General features: G+C 37.2%; 1 protein-coding gene across 1 annotated transcript in view; it reads right to left on the bottom strand.

The window, feature by feature from the left end:
• Positions 1 to 22,366, bottom strand: part of LOC107661219 (extracellular matrix protein FRAS1-like) — a 133,051-nt gene that overhangs the window by 26,718 nt on the left and 83,967 nt on the right. The window contains exons 24-41 of the mRNA XM_016450718.1: positions 20,277 to 20,417; positions 19,198 to 19,338; positions 18,890 to 19,030; positions 17,857 to 18,127; positions 16,592 to 16,676; positions 14,585 to 14,905; positions 10,544 to 10,703; positions 10,241 to 10,416; positions 7,817 to 7,933; positions 6,700 to 6,814; positions 6,240 to 6,377; positions 5,561 to 5,593; positions 3,480 to 3,611; positions 2,960 to 3,088; positions 2,611 to 2,858; positions 2,367 to 2,518; positions 1,489 to 1,651; positions 1,260 to 1,392 (exon numbers count right to left, since the gene is read on the bottom strand). Coding sequence (XP_016306204.1) covers positions 1,260 to 1,392; positions 1,489 to 1,651; positions 2,367 to 2,518; positions 2,611 to 2,858; positions 2,960 to 3,088; positions 3,480 to 3,611; positions 5,561 to 5,593; positions 6,240 to 6,377; positions 6,700 to 6,814; positions 7,817 to 7,933; positions 10,241 to 10,416; positions 10,544 to 10,703; positions 14,585 to 14,905; positions 16,592 to 16,676; positions 17,857 to 18,127; positions 18,890 to 19,030; positions 19,198 to 19,338; positions 20,277 to 20,417 — 2,796 coding nt within the window. The remainder of the gene's footprint in view (positions 1 to 1,259; positions 1,393 to 1,488; positions 1,652 to 2,366; positions 2,519 to 2,610; positions 2,859 to 2,959; positions 3,089 to 3,479; positions 3,612 to 5,560; positions 5,594 to 6,239; positions 6,378 to 6,699; positions 6,815 to 7,816; positions 7,934 to 10,240; positions 10,417 to 10,543; positions 10,704 to 14,584; positions 14,906 to 16,591; positions 16,677 to 17,856; positions 18,128 to 18,889; positions 19,031 to 19,197; positions 19,339 to 20,276; positions 20,418 to 22,366) is intronic.

The raw sequence follows: 22,366 nt of genomic DNA, 5'->3' as shown, positions 1-22,366 counted from the left end.
TTGAACAAACACAACACTTTGAGTTTGAGTGTAGTCTCGTAATTCTGGAGACTGCATTTTACTGGGAACAACATTTCTGAGCCTAATATCCAAACAAGTAATTGATCTTAACAAAAACAACAAATAAGCAACTTTCTAGACAAAACATAAGAGAGAGTGACTGTCAGCTGCAAGACAAGAAATTGCTAATATTTATGAATAAATGCACAACCCAAAATCATGAAGATAAAACAAGTGTGTTCTTAAAGTACATACATCAAAGCAGACATCAGAGTTTGCATCTGTGTTTTGGGTGAAAAACTACATTTTGTGCAACTGTCGTTGGGTGTTTATGTTTCACCTTGATCTGCTTTTATTTTCCCCACTCAAACAGGAAGCCTGAATAAAGATGCAGGGATTAAAGTACCGTCGCTACGACGGATTTCCGTCAGTTCATAAATATTAGGAAGGCTAATTTTTGATCAGAATTTTTGATTATTGATCAGAAGGTGCTCCTAAATGTTTTAATTAGGAGAACAAGCGCTCCTAATTACAAGAAGAAAAAAAACTGCTCTTAAACTGGGTGTGTGACGGGTATTTCTGAGGAATGGGGTTTGGTCGAAGAAAAATTTTCAGTCAAAATATTTTTTTTGCTTTAACCCCTGCAATATAATAAGAAGTAGAACAAGACAAATAAGTTACCAATCATATGAAACTAGTATTAATAAATTAATTTGTACTACAGAGGTGGCACAGAAGAACACAAAAGTGGCTTGTAGGTACATTTTCAGACGTTTAATGAGGCTCAGAGGTAGCATGAGTGCAATTAAATTCATAAATTCATGTGGAGATTAATGTTTTAAATATAAAATTTTGAATACAGAAATATGATTTAAATAACTGAAATTATATGCTAAAAATGAAACTAAATCCGCCAGCAGGTGGCGGCAAGTAACTGATTTTTTCACTGAATCATTAATTCAATTGATTCGTTCGAACGGCTGAATCATTCAGGAATGAAGCAAGTGACTGTCTTTATGAACTGACGGAAATCCGTCGTAGCGACGGTACTTTAATCCCTTAAGATGGCTGCATCAATCTGAATTTCACACATCTACAAATCTCTAGCACAGCAAATGAGTGCTCTGTTCATGAATAAAATTACACCATCAGCAACTGTTGTAAAAAAAAAAAACATCCACAAAGTGACTGGGAAAAGAAAGCTAACATACAATGGTGCAAGGTGATATATTACAGATGGAGACAGCTGGGTGATTCACCTTGTTTTGTGTTCTCAATGAAGCCATACTTTAGTGGGCTGATAAGCCACACCAGCAGATCCTTTCTGGGTGTGTCTGGGTCAGATGCAATAATGTGATTGGCTGAGAGCTGGACCCTCCCTCCTTCTTGAACCTTTACACAAGAAACACCATAAAGATTTTCGGAACGCTAAAAGAACCAGATCTAAGACTAGCTGATTGGTGAAGGTGAAGTGGGAACAGTTCTCACCTTAATGCCGCTTCGCACGGTGACAACAGGTGGCTGCCTCTGGGTAGACGTGATGGTGATAGTGAACATCTGGTTCTCCAGACGATTGTTCTCACCATCATAAACAACGAAGTGGAAAATATCAGTGACAGGCTGGTTACCCGTTTCAAAGGATGTAACATACCTTTTAAAAAAACAACAAAAAGATATTTCACACTATTTTCAACCGTTTTCAAATGCTGAAAGAAAGAGAGCTGGGAAACATTTTGAAAAATTGCTGTAAACATAAGGTAGATATTCCATCTGCTTAAAAAGCAAACCACCAGAGGATAACACTCAAATATGGGCAAAGACGTAATCGCCAGAGAGAACTGTTTTACATTTCATCATTTCTCAGCAGGGCTCAACAATTCAAAGCAATTAAAGAAGCTTGTGTTGTAATGCATGTTGAGGCTCTCAACTCGCCAAACATTTTACATGCCTCATTTATAGATTCTAATATTAACATAAGCTGAACACATTAATACTGGTAATGATATAAAAACACACTGACACACTGATATGCAGCAAAATTGTGGTAAAAATGAAAGCAATACTATTTAAATTCAACTATCGTAAAATATATGAAAGTAACAGAGCTGCTAAGAATATAAAATACATCTGATGCAGGCAGGATTATTATGAAACTAAAACTGTAAAAAAAAAAACTTTTGAAATAAAATACATTTTAACAGAATTTTAATCAATTTAATCGATTTGAATCAAAACTACTAAAACCTTAAAAATTAAAATGAAAACAGAAAATGTAAAAATAATTAATTTAATTCAAAATATAAATAAAACAATAGTACAATAGTATCTCAATCATACTAAAACAACACTGGACACAGGGTGTTTACCTGATTTTGTGGTTGTTGATGTCCTCCATTGTAAAGGAGGAATATTCACTAAGTTCTTCATGGTCTGTTTCAGTCTTGGTTTTGGTAAGGATCCCATACATTGGTACAGAAACTAACTGCACAAAAACTCTCTCATCAGGAGATTCGTCATCCTACAAGACATTGACAATTCCTTTTAAGCAAATTGGAGTCTACCAATTTTAACTTTTATTTTCAGTTATTGTCAGAACATGTCATTCCTTACCACATAAGCTAACTGGGAACGTCTAATGATTGTGCTGCTCTTCTCCGCCACCTCCATTGACAGCAGGGCCTTAGGGTCACGTTTGGGTGCGTCACCTTTGACCTCTGACACCAAGACCTGCAGCGTGATGGAGGTCATGGAGATCCCGTCCGTCACAGAGAAAGTCATGGAGTCCTCCTCAGTGGTGAGACCCGCATGCTCATACTGCAGAACATTCCTGGTGACGTCACTGGAGGTGAAGGTGTCCCCTGAGGTGAAGGAGAGTTTTGATAAACTAAAGTAACTGAAGACAGAAAGTATAATAATAAAAAAAGAACACACTTGGGAGAACCAAAAATGCTGTACCTACCATTGACCATCTGGACCTGGGAACCAAGGTCCACTCTCAGGAGGGTCCCGTGTAGCGGCCCCTCCACCAATTCAAACTCTAGTTCTTCAGGGACCGTATCAGCATCAGTCACTGCTAACTGTTGCCCACCTACATGACATGGAAATGTAAGATTAAAAGGGGCAAATTTTATGTTTATGTTGTGCTAACTGACGATTTACTGGCACCTAGTGGTGTGGATGTAACTAAAATTTTCAAGAAATGCGCTTTTTGCCCTAAAACATGATCAGTTTATTCAATGCGTAAAACTGTCCAAAAAACATGTGTTTAAAAAGTGAGTATTATTCAACTAGTCATGTGATTTCATGTGATATGATTGCCATCTAAATCACTTGCGAACATGATTTTAAACATTTTTCAAAAGAATTAATCGATTTTTAATGTGTAAAACTTTTTTTAATGATACTGACTGGGCCTTTAAAATACTTATTCATTCACGCTTATTACTTTGTAGCACTTAAGCCAGTACACGTGTCCTTACCCACTGGTGCCCTGCCGCCGAGACTGACCTCCAGCACCGGATCTAGAATCTGAAAGATCGGGGGCTGCTGATGATTGGCCAACAGCAGAATAGCAAAGTCCATCTCTGGAGTGGTGTGCTCTCCATCAGAAACTGACATAAGAAAGGGAGCAGGAATAAGTCACACATGCACAAGAACACTGATGACCTTCAGGCCAGTTCTGTCTTCCGCACTTCAGCTCAGTACAGCACAGATGAATGAATGCAACTTAGACACAGGAAGAATGAATCAGACAAAGAGTGAGAGGGAGAGAAAACAGAAAGACCTCAAATGACATGAAACATCATCTCATCCTCCAGACACTGAACATTAGATGTGAACTACAGAGACAACTTGGCACACACAACTATTCAACAACTACTCAGCATTCCTAGTAATATTATTTCTTCATAAATGTCAGCAATGAAGGGCCCATGTAATTAGTGTCGAAATCAGTCTTTTAGCTGCTGTAACCTTCAGAGCTCAAGCAGCTGTGTGACGTGAAAATGTGTAACCATGGTATCCTAGTGTCCTCCAACATAACACTTACTGTCTGCAAGGCAGCACTGCATTGATATTCCTGATATACTGGTAAGGGGTTTGTTATTAACCTCTAGTATTAACATTAAAGTAACATTAAGTATTAGTCTTCTGCTATTAATTTAGCCTTAATGTACTGCTTAACAGGACAGCTTCTCTTTGGTGACATACTGTATGCAGGACTTCTCCAAACATTTAGTCTTCTTAAACCTGCCCCTGCAAGCTCACATTCATCTGCCTCCACTTCTGAATACACATGACCAACTTGAACCCATTGCAAAATCTGTTGCAAAAAATCATTGCAAAATGAGTACAATCTTTCACTCTCACATGAAATCCTTGATTGCATGTATTTCTACTGAAATTACTATAATTTCACTCACAAAAAATTTGCAGAAATATGGTAAATGTGACTGCACATTTATCTGGTTTTGTATTTTTAGAAATGTTCTAGTTTAAGCTAGAAATAAAAGAAACAAGTTTGAAAATCCCCTAGTGACTTACATATTGATTGGTCTTGTCTTTCTTGCATTTATGTACAGTAATCATCTATAGCCTCCTTGTCTACTTATTTTTGTTATTCTAGTGTGCATCTGAAAACAAAACACAGTTTGAGTGTCAAAACAACTGCAGAGTGCTTTTACATTTCCCAAAAGAGGAAAATGAATAGAACAGAACAGTGGTGATTTGGTATTAAAAAAGGATAACTCGTATTAATTTATTATGATTTTACAGTAGAAAAAACTAGTAGCAACTATGCGGTGGAATTTTTTTTTTTTAAGGGTAGAAGCGAAGAAGTTGTTTTCAAAATCAAAGTTACAATTTGCATACTTTCAATGTCAATGAGACAAAACAAAGACCTTGATCCTGTCGGAATAATGAAAAAAAAATAATACAATGAAAACATTATTTGAATTTTAATCGTGCATGCTAAAAGATATCAGCTGCTGAGCCGAGATTCTCCGTGTTTTATGACACTGTGTTTGTTGTTTTCCTTCAGCTGAGCTGTATAAGTTGAGTATAAATGTATGATGTATGTATAAATGTATGAGGAATAAAAAGCTCTTTTAGCATCGAATTCTGATGCTGCTGTTCTTCTCCAGTCTACTGTTACTCTCCATCCATTTCACTCTATTACTAACAGCACTAAAAGGAGTTTGTCTGCCCTAAAGTGCCCTGTTTCCATCCAGACACAGAAGGGCATATGGGCAGTCACAGCTCTGATTCATGGACACTGCGAGAAGAAGATGGATGCACAGTCATATCCTGCTGTCAGGCAGAATAAAGCATATGGATGGACATCAAAAAGAGAGAGGGAATCATATTCTCTCTTAGGGAAGAGAAGGTCCCATAAATAAATAACAGCAACACACCAGGGAATGTGGGATCAGAAGCACAGAGGGATCTGTTTATGGTGTTTCAGAGGAAGAAATGAATTCTGGGTTTGCTGGAAGCGTGTAAGGTAAGGGAGAATAAGGCAGAGTCGCAGGGTGGGTTACAGAGGCCAAAAGTTATTATATACCTGTGAAATGGAGGCTCACTGACTCTGGTAGACCTGCAGCAATGAAACAGTGTTAGTGGTTACTTTCACAATCAACTGCTAACAAATCACAATAATTAGTGTGCAGGGTGAGAGATTATTTCATATTTAAACGGTTAAGCTGGAGAGGTGAGTTTTACAGACTTATGCATCGCTAACAATACCTCGGATGTTGGGTTGGACAGCTCAGAAGCACCAATTAGCATCAGATTAGTACTAAATCAACAGTGTGCTGGCATATTCGCTAATTAACTTCCCACACAAACAGCACACATTTCAAATTAATGAACGTGTCATTATACTCTTGCATGCTACTATCGTTACATCCATTGCAAAGCACTGTAAAAAAAAACTTTGCAACTAAAAATGTTTAGGGACTGAAATTTCTAGTTGACTTAAGATCTGTAACTGAATGAATTTGAGCGGTTGCCCTGAAAACTTGCACTCAAGTTACAGTAAAAACAGAAATATTGTGAATTATATAACAGTTATATTGTGAATGCAATTTAAAGTAACAGTTTTCTATTTTAATATTTTAACATTTAATTTATTTCAGCAGTCATTACTCCAGTCTTCAGTGTCACATGATTCTCAGAAATCATTCTAATATGCTGATTTGGTGCTCAAGAAACATTTTTTATGTAATAAAGTAAAGACTAACCTGTAAATGAGTACTGATAAAGCTCCTGAAGATGGGACGGGGCTTGTGGGGGTCTGTAGATAATTTTGTCACGGTCTACATCAGCCTGTGTGAAGAGACGCACATGATGGTAAGGTCTGTCCCTGTGCTCCAGCGTACCTGAAAGAGGAGAGTGACATCATCATATTAATATTAATATAACAATCAGTTCAGTGTTAGAAGCTTAGAAATTAAATGAAATAGAGATTGTGGGATGAATTGAGTTTATTCTGCTTCCTTATGCATAATTTGAAGTTTCTCATAATGATCTTAGATGTGAAATGTCTTCCCTTCCATTAAAGTCTCAGCAAGATTCACCTTTGAAATCCTCTACTCTCTATTTAATGGTACAAAAAGGAGAAGAAAGCAAAACTATCAGGCTTCCATTATGCCTGTAAGTGTCCTACTCCTCACCCCATGACAATAATGGAGGTTTAGTTACCGTGGCCTGAGGTAAGCACTTTGGTGATGTTGTAGACAAGCTTGTCGCTGGGCGTCTCAGAGTCAGTGAAGGAGAGAGCAGAAGGAGATATCACAGTCACGCGATCTTCCAGTGCCTGCACACACACACACACACACACACACACACAGAGCCAAAAACATTTACACTGATGAAGACAATAACGTTTGGAAATCGTATGGATTTCATTTCCATCAACGTGCTTCATTGGGGTTACTGAAGTCGTCGGCAGCGCTGCACAGGACTTGCTTGAGAAGGATTTGTGATTTTGTTTTTAAACCACGAAATCAACAGTGTCATTAAAGAAGTGTGTTTTTGGTTATGAGTGAAATATAACCTTGTTCAGCTTCCCAAAGAACCCAGCAGTTTGTTTCTCCAGGGCAGCAAATGTGTTTGTTTGTTCCCGGCATTTCGGTGACTAATGTTTTATAAACAAATTAAATAAAATTGAAGTCAATAAAGTTTTTGTTCCTGTTTTATTTATGTCGATCTCACAGCTTGCAGACAAACGCTTCGCAAAAGCTTTACATGCTTGTGACTCTTTAGCTCCGCCCACGGCGCACCTCCAGGAGCTTGACTGTTTTCAGAGAGAATGGCAAAGCTGTATCTGTCTTTTATAAATCTGATCAAAACTAAAGTCTCTAAAGAGATATGAAAGATGCAGTACTACTCTATAGGTACTCAAGATTAACATGATATTGGCAGAAACTGTGTGTGTTATGTCTGCTTTAAGCTCCCCAAGGCTGCATTCATTTGATCAAAAATATAGTGATATATAGTGATATATTATTACAATATAAAACAACAGTTTTCTATTTTTAAATATTTTAAAATGTAATTTATTCCTTCCTAATGTGCTCAAGAAACATTTCTTACTTTTATCAATTCTGAAAGCAGTTATATTATATTATATATATTATATTAAATATAAAAATAATATTTTTGTGGAAGTCATGATTCATTTTGCTTAGGATTCTTTGATGAATGAGAAAGTATTTTAACAGAGGAAAAACAAAAACACACTTCTATTTCACTTAGAAGTTAAAATTAAAACAGCGGATACACTGGATGTTAACTAAAATCTAAAGAGACATCTTACAGTGATCTGCAGGTCGGCTCCAGGTGAGAGCTGAGGCAGGCCAGGGGTCTGAGGCATCACTCCTATAGTGAAGGTCTGCGTATCACTCAGAGTCTCTGGATAGACCTCACTTGAAACCTGCCAACAAAAGCACACACACCCATGCATGAACAGATGTAAATAAATGTATAAATAATTATAAATAAACACCAAAGTGTACATGTACTCGTTCCCACTATAAAATATAAGCTCTCAAAAACAAATTTTAACAGTTCTCAGTCAATAATTGGCAATAATCAATGTACTACGTAACTAAAATCACTCTCAACATCAAAACACGTCCTATTTTTGAGATTTTTAATTCGCTCTGTGACTGTCATTAATTCGACTACAAATTCATTTCAACAGTGAAGTCTTGAGCAGACACCTACCAAATAGGCTGAAGCACTTCGCGGTCACAAAAACCCCCCTGAGGACATAAACTAAACTGTGTCGAACCATTAAAACTCAAATCTTATTTAATGAAGTCTGCAGCACAGGGTGCAGCCTCAGCCAAGACGAGAAAGCAATTTTCTCGAGGACGACAAAAAAACTTTTGTGTCAAGAGTCATCAGGGGTTTAAGCTGATGAATTAAATGTGATTGAATGTCCTTTAATGCTGCTTACACTGATTTGAAACTGGATTTGACGACAAATTAGCTCATTTATACCCAAGTAATGCAGTGAGGCTGGTGAAGGAGAAGTAGGACAGATGGACAAATTGGCCTAAGAGCGTGAAACAGAGCTGAAGTAAAATAGAGAAAATAGTCCAATAAGGTGAGAGAAAGGAACAATGACTACGTTTACATGGACATCAGTAATCTAATTATTTACCTTATTCTAAATAAGCCAATATTATGATTATTGTGTTTGCATGAGTTGCTTTTAGAATATTCCTTTCATGTTCCTGTTTTACAGGTTATAGTACATAGTCCGATTAATGGCACACGTCATTACGTCTCCACGTGACGCCATCCGACGTCCCCTCCGGAATTTCACATATAAACATATAGTTCGTCTTCGTGATGATGCCATGTAGTTTTGGGTGTTTCATTTTTAATTTTATGAAAGCTTCAAGTGCAGTTAATTATTTCTACGTGCATACAGACGATGGCGGTGTTGAAGCTCTTTTATTTGCCGTCAAACGGTTGAGCACTGCCGCGTGTGTCCTGTCGCAAAATGCGGCGAAAAGTCCTACACGAACGACGGTAATAATGTGATTAAGGTGTTTACATGTCTATTCTGCACTTCAGTAATGTGACTAAAATAGGAATACTCCACATGTCTTAATTCGATTTCTGTTTACTTCGGATTAAGGTAATCAAAAATCTCTGTTTACATGGTAGATTCTGAGAGTATTGTCTTAATCGTATTAAAAACAGAGTATTGTTGTCCATGTAAATGTACTCAGTGTGTTTATCTCTCTAAGAGATTTGTGTACGCTTCATAACAGGAGATACGCTGATCTAAAAGTCTGCTGTTGTGTGTGTGAGAGAGAAAGAAACATTCCGTTCAAAAGTTTGGGGTTGGCAAGATTTTTTATAATGTTTTTGAAAGAAATTTCGGTAATACTTTATTTTAAGGACCAATTCTCACTATTAACTAGTTGCTTATTAGCATGCATATTACTAGCTGTTTATTAGTACTTACATTATTTTGGCTGTTTATTAGTACTTACAAAGCACATATTGATGCCTTATTCTGATTGACCACATTCTAGATCCCTTAATCCGACCCCATACCTAAATTTAACAACTACCTTACTAACTACTGATAAGCAGCTAATTAGGAGTTTGTTAAGGGAAACTCTTAGTTAATAGTGAATATATGTTCCCTATCCTAAAGTGTTACCGAAATTCCTTGCATTCATTTTATGAACATATTGTGAAATATTATTACAATTTAAAACAACTGTTTTCTATTTGCGAACATGCGATTTATTTCTGTGATGGCAAAGCTGAATATCTAATAGAAAGTTCAAAAGAACACCATTTATTTGAATATATAACAATGTAAAAGAATTTACTGTCACTTTTAAAGAATTGAATGAATCCTTTATGAATAAAAGTATTAAGTTCTTTAAAAAAACAAACAAAACTTATTAACCCCAAACTTTTGTCTGGTGCTTTGAGCATGGAAGAAAGTTTAACAGTGACTGCTGGATGTGCATGTGATGAAAGTTGATGTTGATGATTTATGTCTGAAGTGGGCCAATCAACAAAAAAACACCCTAATGAAACAGAGCAGAACTTCAACAGATTAAGACACGAACCCTTGCCATTAAATTGCAAATTAATATATAACACAAAAATAATTATTTCTAACCAGTCAGAAGTTGAGTGGCACCTATGGCTTTACATACTGAGCCACAGGGCTTTTGCCAAAAGCCAACTGTGTGCGTCTCACCTGAAACGGAAAAGTGTCTCTCTGTGATCCGGATCCATAGTGTCTGTACCAGACAGTCCCTTCATTAACATCTTGCTGTGTAAATGAGCTGGTTGGTGTGGTGTCCTGAGCATCTGGGAAGGACTGCCATGCCTCCACAGGACCGTCAGCGGGCATAGACACCAGCACAATCTCTCCTAGACACATAAACATATAAGATACCTTTAGAAAGAAGCATTTTACCTTAGTTCATGGCATTGAATCGAGTTTAGAAAGAAAGACAGACATTAAGTAAGGAATGCTAGAGACAGATGATGATGATACCATATTTGGGCTGTCCGCTCACAGAATGAATGGTGTACAGGATTTCAGAGTCACTGGTTCCTTGGAAATGAGCACGGAGGCACTTCTTAGACAGCCGCACCATTCCTCCCTCCCTCACCCAGGTCCTGGGCACTGAACGCAGGTGAGGAGTCAATCCAACCTACAGGGAAACCATAATGCACCATTAGGATTAATGGTATGTTTATTTCAAGCATGTACCTTATAAAAAATAAGTTAAGGTTATAACTTCCTCTCACCAAGACCGCATTTATTTGATGAAAAATAGTAAAAATGGTAATATTGTGAATTATTAGTACAATTTAAAATGACTGTTTTCTATTTGAATATATTTTAAAATCTAAAAGTCTTTAGTGTTACAGTCTGATTTGCTGCTATAAAGACACATTTCTTATTGTAAATATTGAAGGCAGTTTATTAATATCTTTATGAAACCTGTGATATGTTTTTCAGGATTCTTTAATGTATAGAAAGCTCAAAAGAAACGAAAATGAAATGTGTACAAAATATTTCTAAGTATTAATTTCTTTAAAAAAATGTAGTAACTTCAAACCTTTTTCAAAGTTTACCATTAGGTTGAAGTTTTTGCAGTTGTGAAGTTTGTGCAGCGGTTTAATGATGATAAAACCACAAGAAAATGTCTTTCTTGCATTTTACATTGAAAAACATCAAAGCTACAAGAAAATCACAAAGACACATGCTAATCATACATACTCAGCTACTGCTATGCCAGGAATCTTTAGATCCTAACAGGGCTCTGAACATCCCAGCGCTAGCTGAGGAGCTCATTGTGGTGAATAAGATCTTCTGCTTCACAGATAATCAAAGACCTTCAAGGACTGGTGGGGAGATGAAAGGCCCGATTCACTGAGGAAACACCCTGGCACCCTTCCTGCTGATCCTGATCACCTCTCTGAGAGCGGGACGGATTTATAAAGCAAAGCGTTCACGGAAGAGTTCACTCATAGGTCAAAACTATAGTCTGTTTCTAAAGAGTCTCATAGCTTAATTCAGAGTTTTGCTACATTTCATGTAGTGCATTTCTACCTGATCTGACCCTTAAAAATTACTTTTGCTGGGGTAACCAACTGTACTTAGGTTGATTCATGCATATTACATAACATTTTTGACTTCAATCGGAATTTGATGTTACCACATGAAACCATTTTTTAGGTTACCTGCAAAACATCTTGTACAGTGAAGGTGATACATGGCAAAGTGTATTTTCTTTCTTTCTTTCAAAGTGGGTTTTTGAGGTCTCCAGGCCACATTAAATCAAGGATCATTCACCAGTGCTGACCAATTACATGGATCAGGGACTACAAACACCAAGCGACTTCTCTTGAAAAGGCTAATTGAAAGCCAGCTTCCTCTTTTATTCATCTTTGTCTTCATTGCAGAAATCCACATATTAAAATATTTTGAGATCAGGAAGCTTGCTTCCAAACCCAAAGCCACAATCAATAAAGAGGGCATTAACCCACAGTCGTCATGTTGCCTACTCAGCCTTCACCTCTGTCTGCTCTCAACACCTTGTGTTGCGGACGTAACTTGACCTTTCCACTCACTGGTAGCTGTGTGAATGCAATAGGCCTTTATGCAATTCTGCCCAATAAAACTTACTGCTATCCTACTAATAAAAACGAAGTGCTATTGATTTGAAAACAGAGTGTTGTACTGTGAAACAGGGCTTCCATTAGTCCACTTAGGATGGTAGATAACAGGCTGCAGCAGGGAACAAGGCAGGTGTAATCGGATGACACTACAGAGAGATGTGAGGATAAGGGTGTATGGAAAGGGGGACAGAGCTTCAGAAGAGCAAACAAAGTGCTGCAATCTGTCTAGACATCAGCAGGCTGGGGGCATGTCAAATAGTCAGGAATGGGTGATTTCAAGCGTAAAAGGGGTGATGATGTTTGTATAAGTGTGTATGGATGGAGAGAGGTATGAGAGGTGTTCACCCTGTCATGAAAAACACACTCTGCACTGCATCAATTGTGTCTCAGTGCACCTGCACTGTCAGAACAAATGTGCAAAATTGTACCCTTAAGGGTTGTTGAGCTAAATCTCAGAAATGGGTCTCAAAGAACTACACTTCCCAGAGTGCACCAGCAGCAGCAAACTGGCTGCTTATCACAGGATCAGTCATTGTCACTAATTAAGAGCACCTGTAAAAACATGGAGGTTCTCATTCATTAAGAGAAGAAACTTCAGAGAGAAGACGCTCCAAGTTCACTAATAGGTTCAGTCCAAAGACGCCAATGGTCAGTGAAATGGTTTATTTAATTTCATGGTGTTTGAAATGCTGCTTAATATGTTCAAGTATGTTTAACTGCTGTGTAGATTGGTTAAGAAACACCTTGCAGCATTGACTTTATTGATTGTGTTAAATGAGTTCGTGCTAAAATAACCATGGTGAGTTTGGAAAGAAAAAAAAAAAAAAAAATGTAAATGTATAAGATACAAAAGAATAGTACAAGTTAAAAAGGTAAAAATTCTGGTAAATGTTAAAACTTTACTAAAACATATGAAACTGTTTAATTAAAATGTTTAGTTAAAATGGTAACATTTGTTTTTCTGTCTTTAAAGGTTTACAACCTAATTTACTGAATCAACTGAAAAGCTAAAAAAGAAAATTAAAAGTGATTGAGTCGGAAATTTGAGTTGTCCTTGTGTCCTTTGGAAGTTGAACAAGAGTAGAACTTGACAAGGGTACTTATCATATTTGAACCATATCTACCTCTACAGGTTACATATTAGTACCTTAAGGTGTAAATATGATCCTGTGAGGGAACAGACACAGTAGTTGAATGCTATGTGATCACAAACAGACCCCAACAGTACACTGTAAAAGTGGTAATCTGTAACTGAATTTGAGCTTTTTCTAGCTTAAAACCCTTTAATGAGGGGGTTTCAAACCCAAAATATTAACCTCACTTGCAAGGAATTCCCTTCTTAAATTATAACGGAAGCTATATAATTTTATGCATAAAGAAAAATCTGTGTGCTGGATGCTGGGGCCTATCTCAGCGTCTCAGGCTGAAAGCATGTATAAAGAGACCCATTTATACTTAATTACACTTAATTCATACTTATTAATAATATAAGTATTAATCTTGTAACATTGTGTTTCCAAAATCAAATAACTGGCTTTTTGTAATATCCCTGTAAGCACATTATTAAAATATTAACCTAATAAACTTTTAAAATAAACACATTTGTTTATAATTTCTTACTGTTTAAAAACAATAGGTCATAATTTCTGACCAGTCTTTAGAAACAGTAATAACATCTGTTTTGAAATAATGTGTTTATATATTATATAAAATATTGATATTGATTTGATATCTTAAGTTAATTTAAGTTTTAAGTCTTAATCTCAACATTTCCACACCACTCCTTTGCAGTACCTTGGAATTCTCCAGAATTTAGTTTAAAAACCACTGGAAAAATCTATTTAGGTCTAATAAGTGATGTTATATTTTTTTTTCAGTGTACTCTTTTTGAGTGATTTCATCATGACAATGGGCATAAATCACACCTAAATCAAGAAATAATGCAGCAGTAGCCTAAGGCTCAATCATCAAGGTGTTACAGCATCAGGTGGAGCGCATGAATCCATAATTAGCCAAAAATCCTTGATTTAAGTGCATAAGAGCTGATGACCTGCTTTTTTGCACTTAATATTTTTTACACTAACATCAACGTACATGACAGATTGATAGGCCTATAAACAATCATAGGTAACCAGTATTCAGTTGTTAGTTCAAAAATAGAACATTTATGACGTTTAAATAAATTCTCAATCACAGAAAAAATGAGAAATTAAACATTTAGCTGAAAATTACAAAAAACAGAGCATGTCATTTCAAAGAATATAAAACTCCATGATAAGCAGACTAGCACTTCACAAAAGTCTGGTAAGTTTCATGAAGGATTACCTAATCTTGAAAGAATCCTTTTTGATCAGGTGAACTGTCACTTAGCAAATCTTTTTTAGAGTAAAACCTGACATGTTCGTACCTTTTGCGCAATGCTGATGTGAAACAGGATGTTCTGGTAGCTGTGCCCATCATTGACCTGCAGCAGAAGTCTGTCCTGGTCTCCTTCTGAACCGTCATGTACATACTGCAGCTGCTCACGATCCAGGTCTTCCAGTTTAAAATGGGTCACCTGCACATCACCATGCATGTGTGTCAGGTGGCCATGTTGAGGCGGATCCAGAACCGTGATGAAAACGTCTTGTGGATTATCGAGGTCACTGATGTGAAGAATAGATCTGCTGATGACGGCTGTCTCACCAGAGTTAATGTACAGAATTTGGTTGGTGATCACAGTGGGTGGCTGTGAAAGGGGTAAAAAAAAAAAAAACATTCATATAGAATTCAAACCCAGTTTCAATAAATCAGAGGAAAGAGAAAATATTTCATATTTAATGATTTAATATTTGAGCCCCAAAGTCCTTAGTCTGTATTCTTTTGCATCTACATACAGTATTTTCCCATTTTTATTTTGTAAATTAAGGCATGCAGAGGTGAGAATCCTATCAGTGCTTGACTACTGTAGCTCAAATGAAAGACAAGATGTGCAAAGGATCCAACCTTACTTTATCTATCATGACTTCATTCTGTTATTTTTGGCCTAATTCTAATATATAGTCAAAGAAAAGAGATGGCAAATGCTGCAGGCAGATTCAAACTTGTGTTGTCCACATGAGCACCAAATCATTTTATACACAATACGCTTTTTGTTTAAAGCAATTCACACTAATGAACATTCATTAGGTTGCTGTCGACAGAGAAAATCAGGCCACTTTTGTTTACCACTTCACAGGGAAGACAAGCGTAAACGGTATACTTTCAAAATACAATCTTTTTCCTCAGGGAGAGATTATTGCATATTTTTTTTTAACTCTCTTTCCCTTGTAGGAATAGAGTTGCTGTCCTCTCTCTCTTCACTTTAAGATACAGGTTCTATATTTCAGCTATTACTGCTCACTCAACAGCAGGAAGTGAGCTTATCAGTCCATGAGGGGCAGGAATGTATTTTGGGTGTTATTTGTTGCAATGACATCCATTAGATTTCTGTTGGGGAGCTCAGGTTTCTGTGTGTGTGTGTGTGTGTGTGTGTGTCTGTGTGTGTGTGTGTGTGTGTGTGTGTGTCTGTGTGTGTGTGTGTTGTACAGTTCTCTGGAGACTGTATCTATGAAGTGTAACTAAATGCTGCAGAGGAATGAGCAACACAGAGAGAGTGAGAGAGAGAATGGGAAGAGATGCTGGCTCAGTATGAGCTATAATGCCCTCTTCAGAGTGAGGATAATGGCCAATCAATCTATGTTAAGGATGTGGACTATGGGTGTAAGCAAAGATGAGTATACAGCAGAAAGGGTCCAATTTTACGTTTCTATTTTACATAGTCGAAATCATAACTTTTCGAAAACCAGAAATTTTTAATAAAGGAATCATGACTTTCGTGACACCCAATATGACGACTATAGAAATGGAATGATGTTATGAAAATGTCCATTGAGTAAACTTATCTGCCCTTAATAGACTGTCCTCTATGCACCTCTAGGCATCAGTAAAAATTTGGACAGCCTTGACTTAATTTATATTTTTCTTAAAAACGTATTAATGTAAAGGTGTACAGTATGTTTAAAATCCAGGTGAATACGCAGTTGATTTAATCTAGGCAACGACAGGCGCGAATGTGTCAAAGAGTGTTAAATACTTGCTGTGAGTGTTGAAAGGCTGTAAAGAAAAGCCCTAATATGGGGATAGTCTGGTCATGTTTTATGCAAATGACTAACCTTGGGCACATGGTCACTCATTCAGAATATTCCAACTTCATTACCATTAGAACAAGGTTACTCTTGTGCATACAAATACGAAATAATTCATGCAATTATTAGTAAATGAGACCCATAGTCATCACAGAATCCTGTCTCTTTTTTGTTGTATTTGTCTTGTGACTGCAGAATAAAGCTCCATTACTCAGCGTTCTTACACAAGTGTGTGTGTGTGTGTTTACCTGCTGGGAGAGCGCCTGCACTGGAACACTCTGAGGCTGAGAGAACAGCTGAGGATCTGCTGCCCTTAACATGAACTGCCCACTTCTGCAAAACAAGCCAACATTACACTGCTGTGAACAGATTCAAGGATATAAATAATGAGTCAGGGTTTGCCTACATTTCGCTACAAAATCTGAAATCATGTATATTGTGGGGACCAGCTAACATACAAAATAATGTCATACTGTTGAAATACCCACAGCAAATAATGTCTTAATGAAAATGTTTAGCTCAGTCTCTAAACAATACAAGTCAATGGGAAGTAATAGTTTCTATTTCACATTGTGACAAAAACAAACGTGTCTGTGTGTAAAGTGGACGAAAACAACAGAAAAAGACACGATGAATAAAAGACTTAGAGAAGCAAAAGGCAGAGACCAAAATTAGAAAAAGACTGAGTGGCTTTTAAAGAGAAATGATAAAGACTGAAAAAGTGACACATTTGGGAAAAAGAGGGATGAGGAACAAAATAGAAGTGAGAGTGTGAGGGCACTTGTTAATTAAACTACAGAGCTGAAGGGAGCAAGAGGAGCCATTAAAGAGATAAACTGAGAAAGTTGAGGGAAAACTGAAGGTCAGCAGTCAGCCTGACTTAGTGACTACCTAACGTGATCATCACAAATGCTGTGGATTATGAGCACTGTGGGGTGTGTGTGTCCTGTCAAATGCCTCACCAACTTCATCGAGTTAATTAAAGCTAATGACTAGCGCACACTACTCGAACTCAGTCCATCCCCCAAAACACACACACACTCGAAACCCTCTCGCCTTAATATAACGTTGTTTTACTCCTGCACGGCATCTAAATATGCAAAATCTGTCTGTCTAAGCAGAAATGGGCCATACCCCTCAGGAATGACAAACAAGAGTCACCAGCTAAAATGATATTTCAGGAGATGAGGAATGAAATCTTTTACATGAACTATAAACAGTGAGTAAACAATATGTAATTAATGATTGTAGACTTCCATATATCATCTAGTTCATATATACTGAACACACACACACACACACACACACATGTACATTCACTCATTCTTCAATTTATGAGATGCACTGTAATGCTGTTAATGACAGTAATGCATTTTAATGCTATCGGTGACAGAAGACATATCTCTTGGTCTGCCAATAAATTATATGTTTTTAATGACGTCTGAATATAAAATAAATTTCCTGGGGAAATAACCCTGGATTAATTCCGTCACTCCATGCTACACATACTCACTTGGGTTCCTCTTTGTCGTGAATGAAGCGCACAGCTCTACGTTTGAGCTGAGTCAAGGTGAAAGTGTCGTCTCTGCCCAGTGCTCTCTCTCTGTCATTTTCCAGGACCACGAGATGGCCGTTACTGGGTGGCTGAAGGAGCTGGAGCAACATGCTTTCTGACTGGCTATCTGCATCCTTGATTGACAGGAGTGCCGGATCCAGAGGCTTAACTCCACCAATAGGAACCAGCAGAGAGCCATTGATGTAAAGAGATGGAGCACGGCTGTTTGCTGTAACAAAGGTGGATGTGATGTTCAAATACTCTTACAGTTTTAACAGCATAACAGATTTTCCCAGAATTTTGGCAAAAAAAAGAAGAGTATTTATTAGGGATGCACGATATTATCGGACCAATATCGAAATGGCCGATAATGGCTTTAAATGTAAATATTGGCATCGGCCCAATATGCAAAATTATGCCGATATGTCTTGCCGATAAGAGGAATACATTAACTCACATGTGCTCAGGGTGTGTTAGCGATTAGATCACGTCAGCATTGTGGCTCATTCTTGAAGCAAAGTTTTGCCTGAATGATGATTAGATTCAATGTTTTGGATCGCTGCATTTAAACTGAGAATGCGGGTACAGAATGAGGTTTGGTGTACGATAAACAGTGATAGCACGTGCAGCGGTAGCCTCCCCCGGGTCCTTTTTAATGCCCACTCAGTAAGGAGTTTTAATTCCATAGGGGGCGCTGTTGGCCTACTTCTAATAAAATGAAAGCAAAATACACAAATAATATTTAGACATCTTTTAGAAATCTTCAATGTACCATCATTATAAAAGAACTTTATTATTGTTTATTTAATTCGAACAAATAAGTTCTTGTTAAAAACTAACCAAAATTAAAAATGATTATATCTGTATCGGCATCGGCCAAAATTAGTTGAAAATTATCGGCATATCGGATATCGGCAAAAAGCCAATATCGTGCATCCCTATTTATAACATTTATTTCTATCAGATATGTGAAGTAGAAAGTTCTGGTTACCACGACAGGCTCTTGTTTTTCGGTCAGCATAGTATCCGTGACCACAGTCCATGATGCACTGGCCACCCTTCAGGAAGGAGTTCTCAGCACAGACACGGCACTCACCTGCACTCACACACTCCAAGCAACCAGCTGAGCATGCTGGGAAATAATAGCAAACAATCTGTCATCAGATTCAGGTAGAACACGCGAGGGAACTGCGTCACACCATACTGAGCGTCTCTAAAATTAGCAGGTTTGTAAAGATGCCAAAATGGCCAATCTAGGCAATCACGATCACTCGCTCAGACCAAATTCAGAGCACTCACCAGTGCACTGACGGGTCGAGGCATCTAGAAAGTAGCGCTTGCCGCATTCCAGCACACACTGTCCATTCAACATGGCATATGGCAGCTGGCAGAGTTGGCATCGGCCATGGACCTGGCACTGTTCGCAATGCTCATCACAGCCTGTTCATGGAAAGAATAAGGGAGAGAAAGCTGAAGACACAAAATTTGATTCATATTTTATGAGATCCAAGTTTTTGTCTATCACTTTACATACTAAATTTTTTAAACCTACACTTCTGCCATTACTCCAGACTTCAGTGTCACATGATCCTTCAGAAATCATTCTAATATGCTGATTTGCTGCTTAAGAAACATTTCTTATTAACAGTGTTGAAAACAGTTGTGCTGCTTAATAATTTTGTAGAAATTGTGATGCTTTTTTTTCCAGCATTCCTTGAATAAAAAGTTCATAAGAACAGTATTCATTTGGAATAGAAATCTTTTATAACATTACAAATTACTTTACTGTCACTTTTGATTAATTTAATATGTCCTTGCTGAATATAAGTATTTATTTATTTATTTGCTGACCCCACACTTTTACATTTATAATAAAAAATATAATAATTTTTTATTATTACTATTAATTTATAATACATTAAAAACAGATTAAAATATAATGCATCTTAAAACAATTTAGGTTCCTCTGTTGTATTCAGCTAAACTGCTTTAATATCATTGAGTTAAATACTACATGCTACAATAACTGGATAATGCTGGTTAATTAAAATTCACTTAAAAATTCTTAGATGTCAATCTAAGACTGAAGAAAGTGAATTTGAAGTAAGAGTCAGAAGCTTCTTCAATCCAGTCCATAACTACAACATTGCTGATAGACTTGTCTTTCAGTCTCATTTGAAATCAATCCATTAAAGTGCCATTAAACCTCAGATATGGAGCAGCGCCTGATGTTGGCACTATACAGCAGACATTAGTGGTCCTCTCACCCTCCCCAACTGTGACAACTGACTGAGAGATTGAAATGTCAAAGTTTATTGAGCTGGAAAATTGCTTGGATGGACTCATAATGAAGGTTGTTATTTTTGTTGATGACTGACTCAGACATCTCTCAGCATTCTGGTAGAATCCCGGTGAGCAACCCGGCACACAAATGCCATCCTGCAGGACGTATCCCTCCATGCACTGCAGACAGTCACTACGCAGGGGTCCGCGGCACGCGTTACAGCTCCAGTCACACTCTGAGAGAAAGAGAAAGAGAGAGTGAGTGGGAGGGATATAAAAAGATAAATTGATAAATTATGATAAATTGGAGTGTGATTGAGGAAGAGAGTAAAATAAGAGCAAATGAGAAAGAAAACAAGGCCACAACACAGTGATGAGAGAGCATGAAGAAACTAGATTTGCATTTGTTGAAACAAATACCAGTGCTTTCAAGGCAATGCATGATAAAAACCAATCACTTTCAATTCTTTATGTAAATTCCAACAACATTATTGCATGCAGGAATGGAGAACTTTCTAGAAATGTTAATTAATAAAGCAAAACGCCAATAGAGGCTGTGTGTTATAGTGATTATATTGTAAAGTAAAGAGTGTTCAACACAAAGTGAAGTGCTTAAATACCCCACAAATTTGTTACTGTAGTGGAAGTAGTGACAGATCTTTTCTTCTGCATTGTGACGTATGTACATCTGAGAGAAAGCGATTATTAAAAAATAAAAAAAGAGTGAGCACTTGGTTCTATCAGTTGTTGATTGGATGGAGGCAGATCTGAATATGACTTGGCAGTCAACTGTAAAGAAGGGACAGGTTTAAGTGGATTGGAGACGTCAGCAGAGAAATATATACTGTTTCAAAGACATTTTGATTAAAAGTTACAAAATCAAAATTTGTTTTACAAAAATAACCCATATGCATTAATCAAAATAAGATCAATATGATGCATTTAGAAAAAAGATAGGATGAATTTCCATTAGCTGTTACTTTACTGTTGATTTTAGCATGGCGGCAAAACTGTATTGACCAATTAAAAGCTATTAACACAACAACACATTTTATGAGGGACATTTGATTTAAATTTAAGGTTAATATATAATATGTTAAACTGTGACACCTATAAAACCAAAAACAGACAGTGCACCTAAGCCTGAAATTACCTGCAAAACCAAGCTTGAATAGTGTCTGTACAAAAAAGAAATATGAGGGATTTCAATACGCCGCTTGACTTACAATGAGAAAGAGAGACAATGTTTCAGTTCTCAAATCATCTATTAAAGAGAGCGCTAGCCAACCATTTGATAACTCACCAGCAGACCTCCGCTCTCTAAATCAGCTCAGCTCATTAAAAAGCCCCATCATGCTCTTTCTGTCATCACTGTATCTATATAACCCTTATCATCGCTACCCTCATTCACCAAATCCATCCTCCCAAAATATTTTAAACATTCAATTGAAAAGAACAGTGGCTAACTTCATTTAACACTACATCCAATTCAAACGTCTGTGCAGCTCATTTGTCCATGCGAGACTGTGTCCTTCTTTCACATTACCCATCCATAAAGACACAAACAACAATGTCTTGCATTATTAAAATATTTTCAAGGTAACCTTCATTCACGGTACTGCAGGGGTAAACAGCTTTACATACAGTATCTGTAAAGCATTCATATAATGATGGTCATATGATGCGATTTCATGTTTTCCTTTGTCTTTGGAGTGTTAAAAGCTGTTCGTGCATACAGAAGATCCGTAAAGTCGCGAAAGATTAATGTCTCAAACCCAAAGAGATATTCTTTATAAAAGTGAACGCTCAGCCATGACCTTCCTAAAACGCCTCGTTCAAACACGCCGCCACGTCTACGTCACTGTGTGGGAAGATTTGCATAACGCCGTCCAAATGTATATGCAAACAAAGTAGGCGTAACTTTTCTTCTCGCTGTAGTATTGTTGCCACCGCCGCCATGTCGTGGAGATGCTGTGTTTCGTTGCAAAAGCCAAACTACTTTGTTTGGTCTTCCAAGAGGACACAACTAGAAATCAGTGGTTAAGTTTTATTTACAACACTGTTCCAGAACAGTACAACCCAAATATTCGAGTATGTGCAGCGCATTTTACGGAGGAAAGTTTCCTGAACCTGGTAAGAGGCGTAACATTTCCATCACACACTTGAGGTATTCGGCCAATCACAA

This window comes from Sinocyclocheilus anshuiensis, unplaced genomic scaffold (assembly GCF_001515605.1).
Source record: "Sinocyclocheilus anshuiensis isolate Anshui unplaced genomic scaffold, SAMN03320099.WGS_v1.1 scaffold1365, whole genome shotgun sequence".
NCBI classification, from domain to species: domain Eukaryota; kingdom Metazoa; phylum Chordata; class Actinopteri; order Cypriniformes; family Cyprinidae; genus Sinocyclocheilus; species Sinocyclocheilus anshuiensis.
This window is presented reverse-complemented; position numbering and strand designations above follow the sequence as displayed.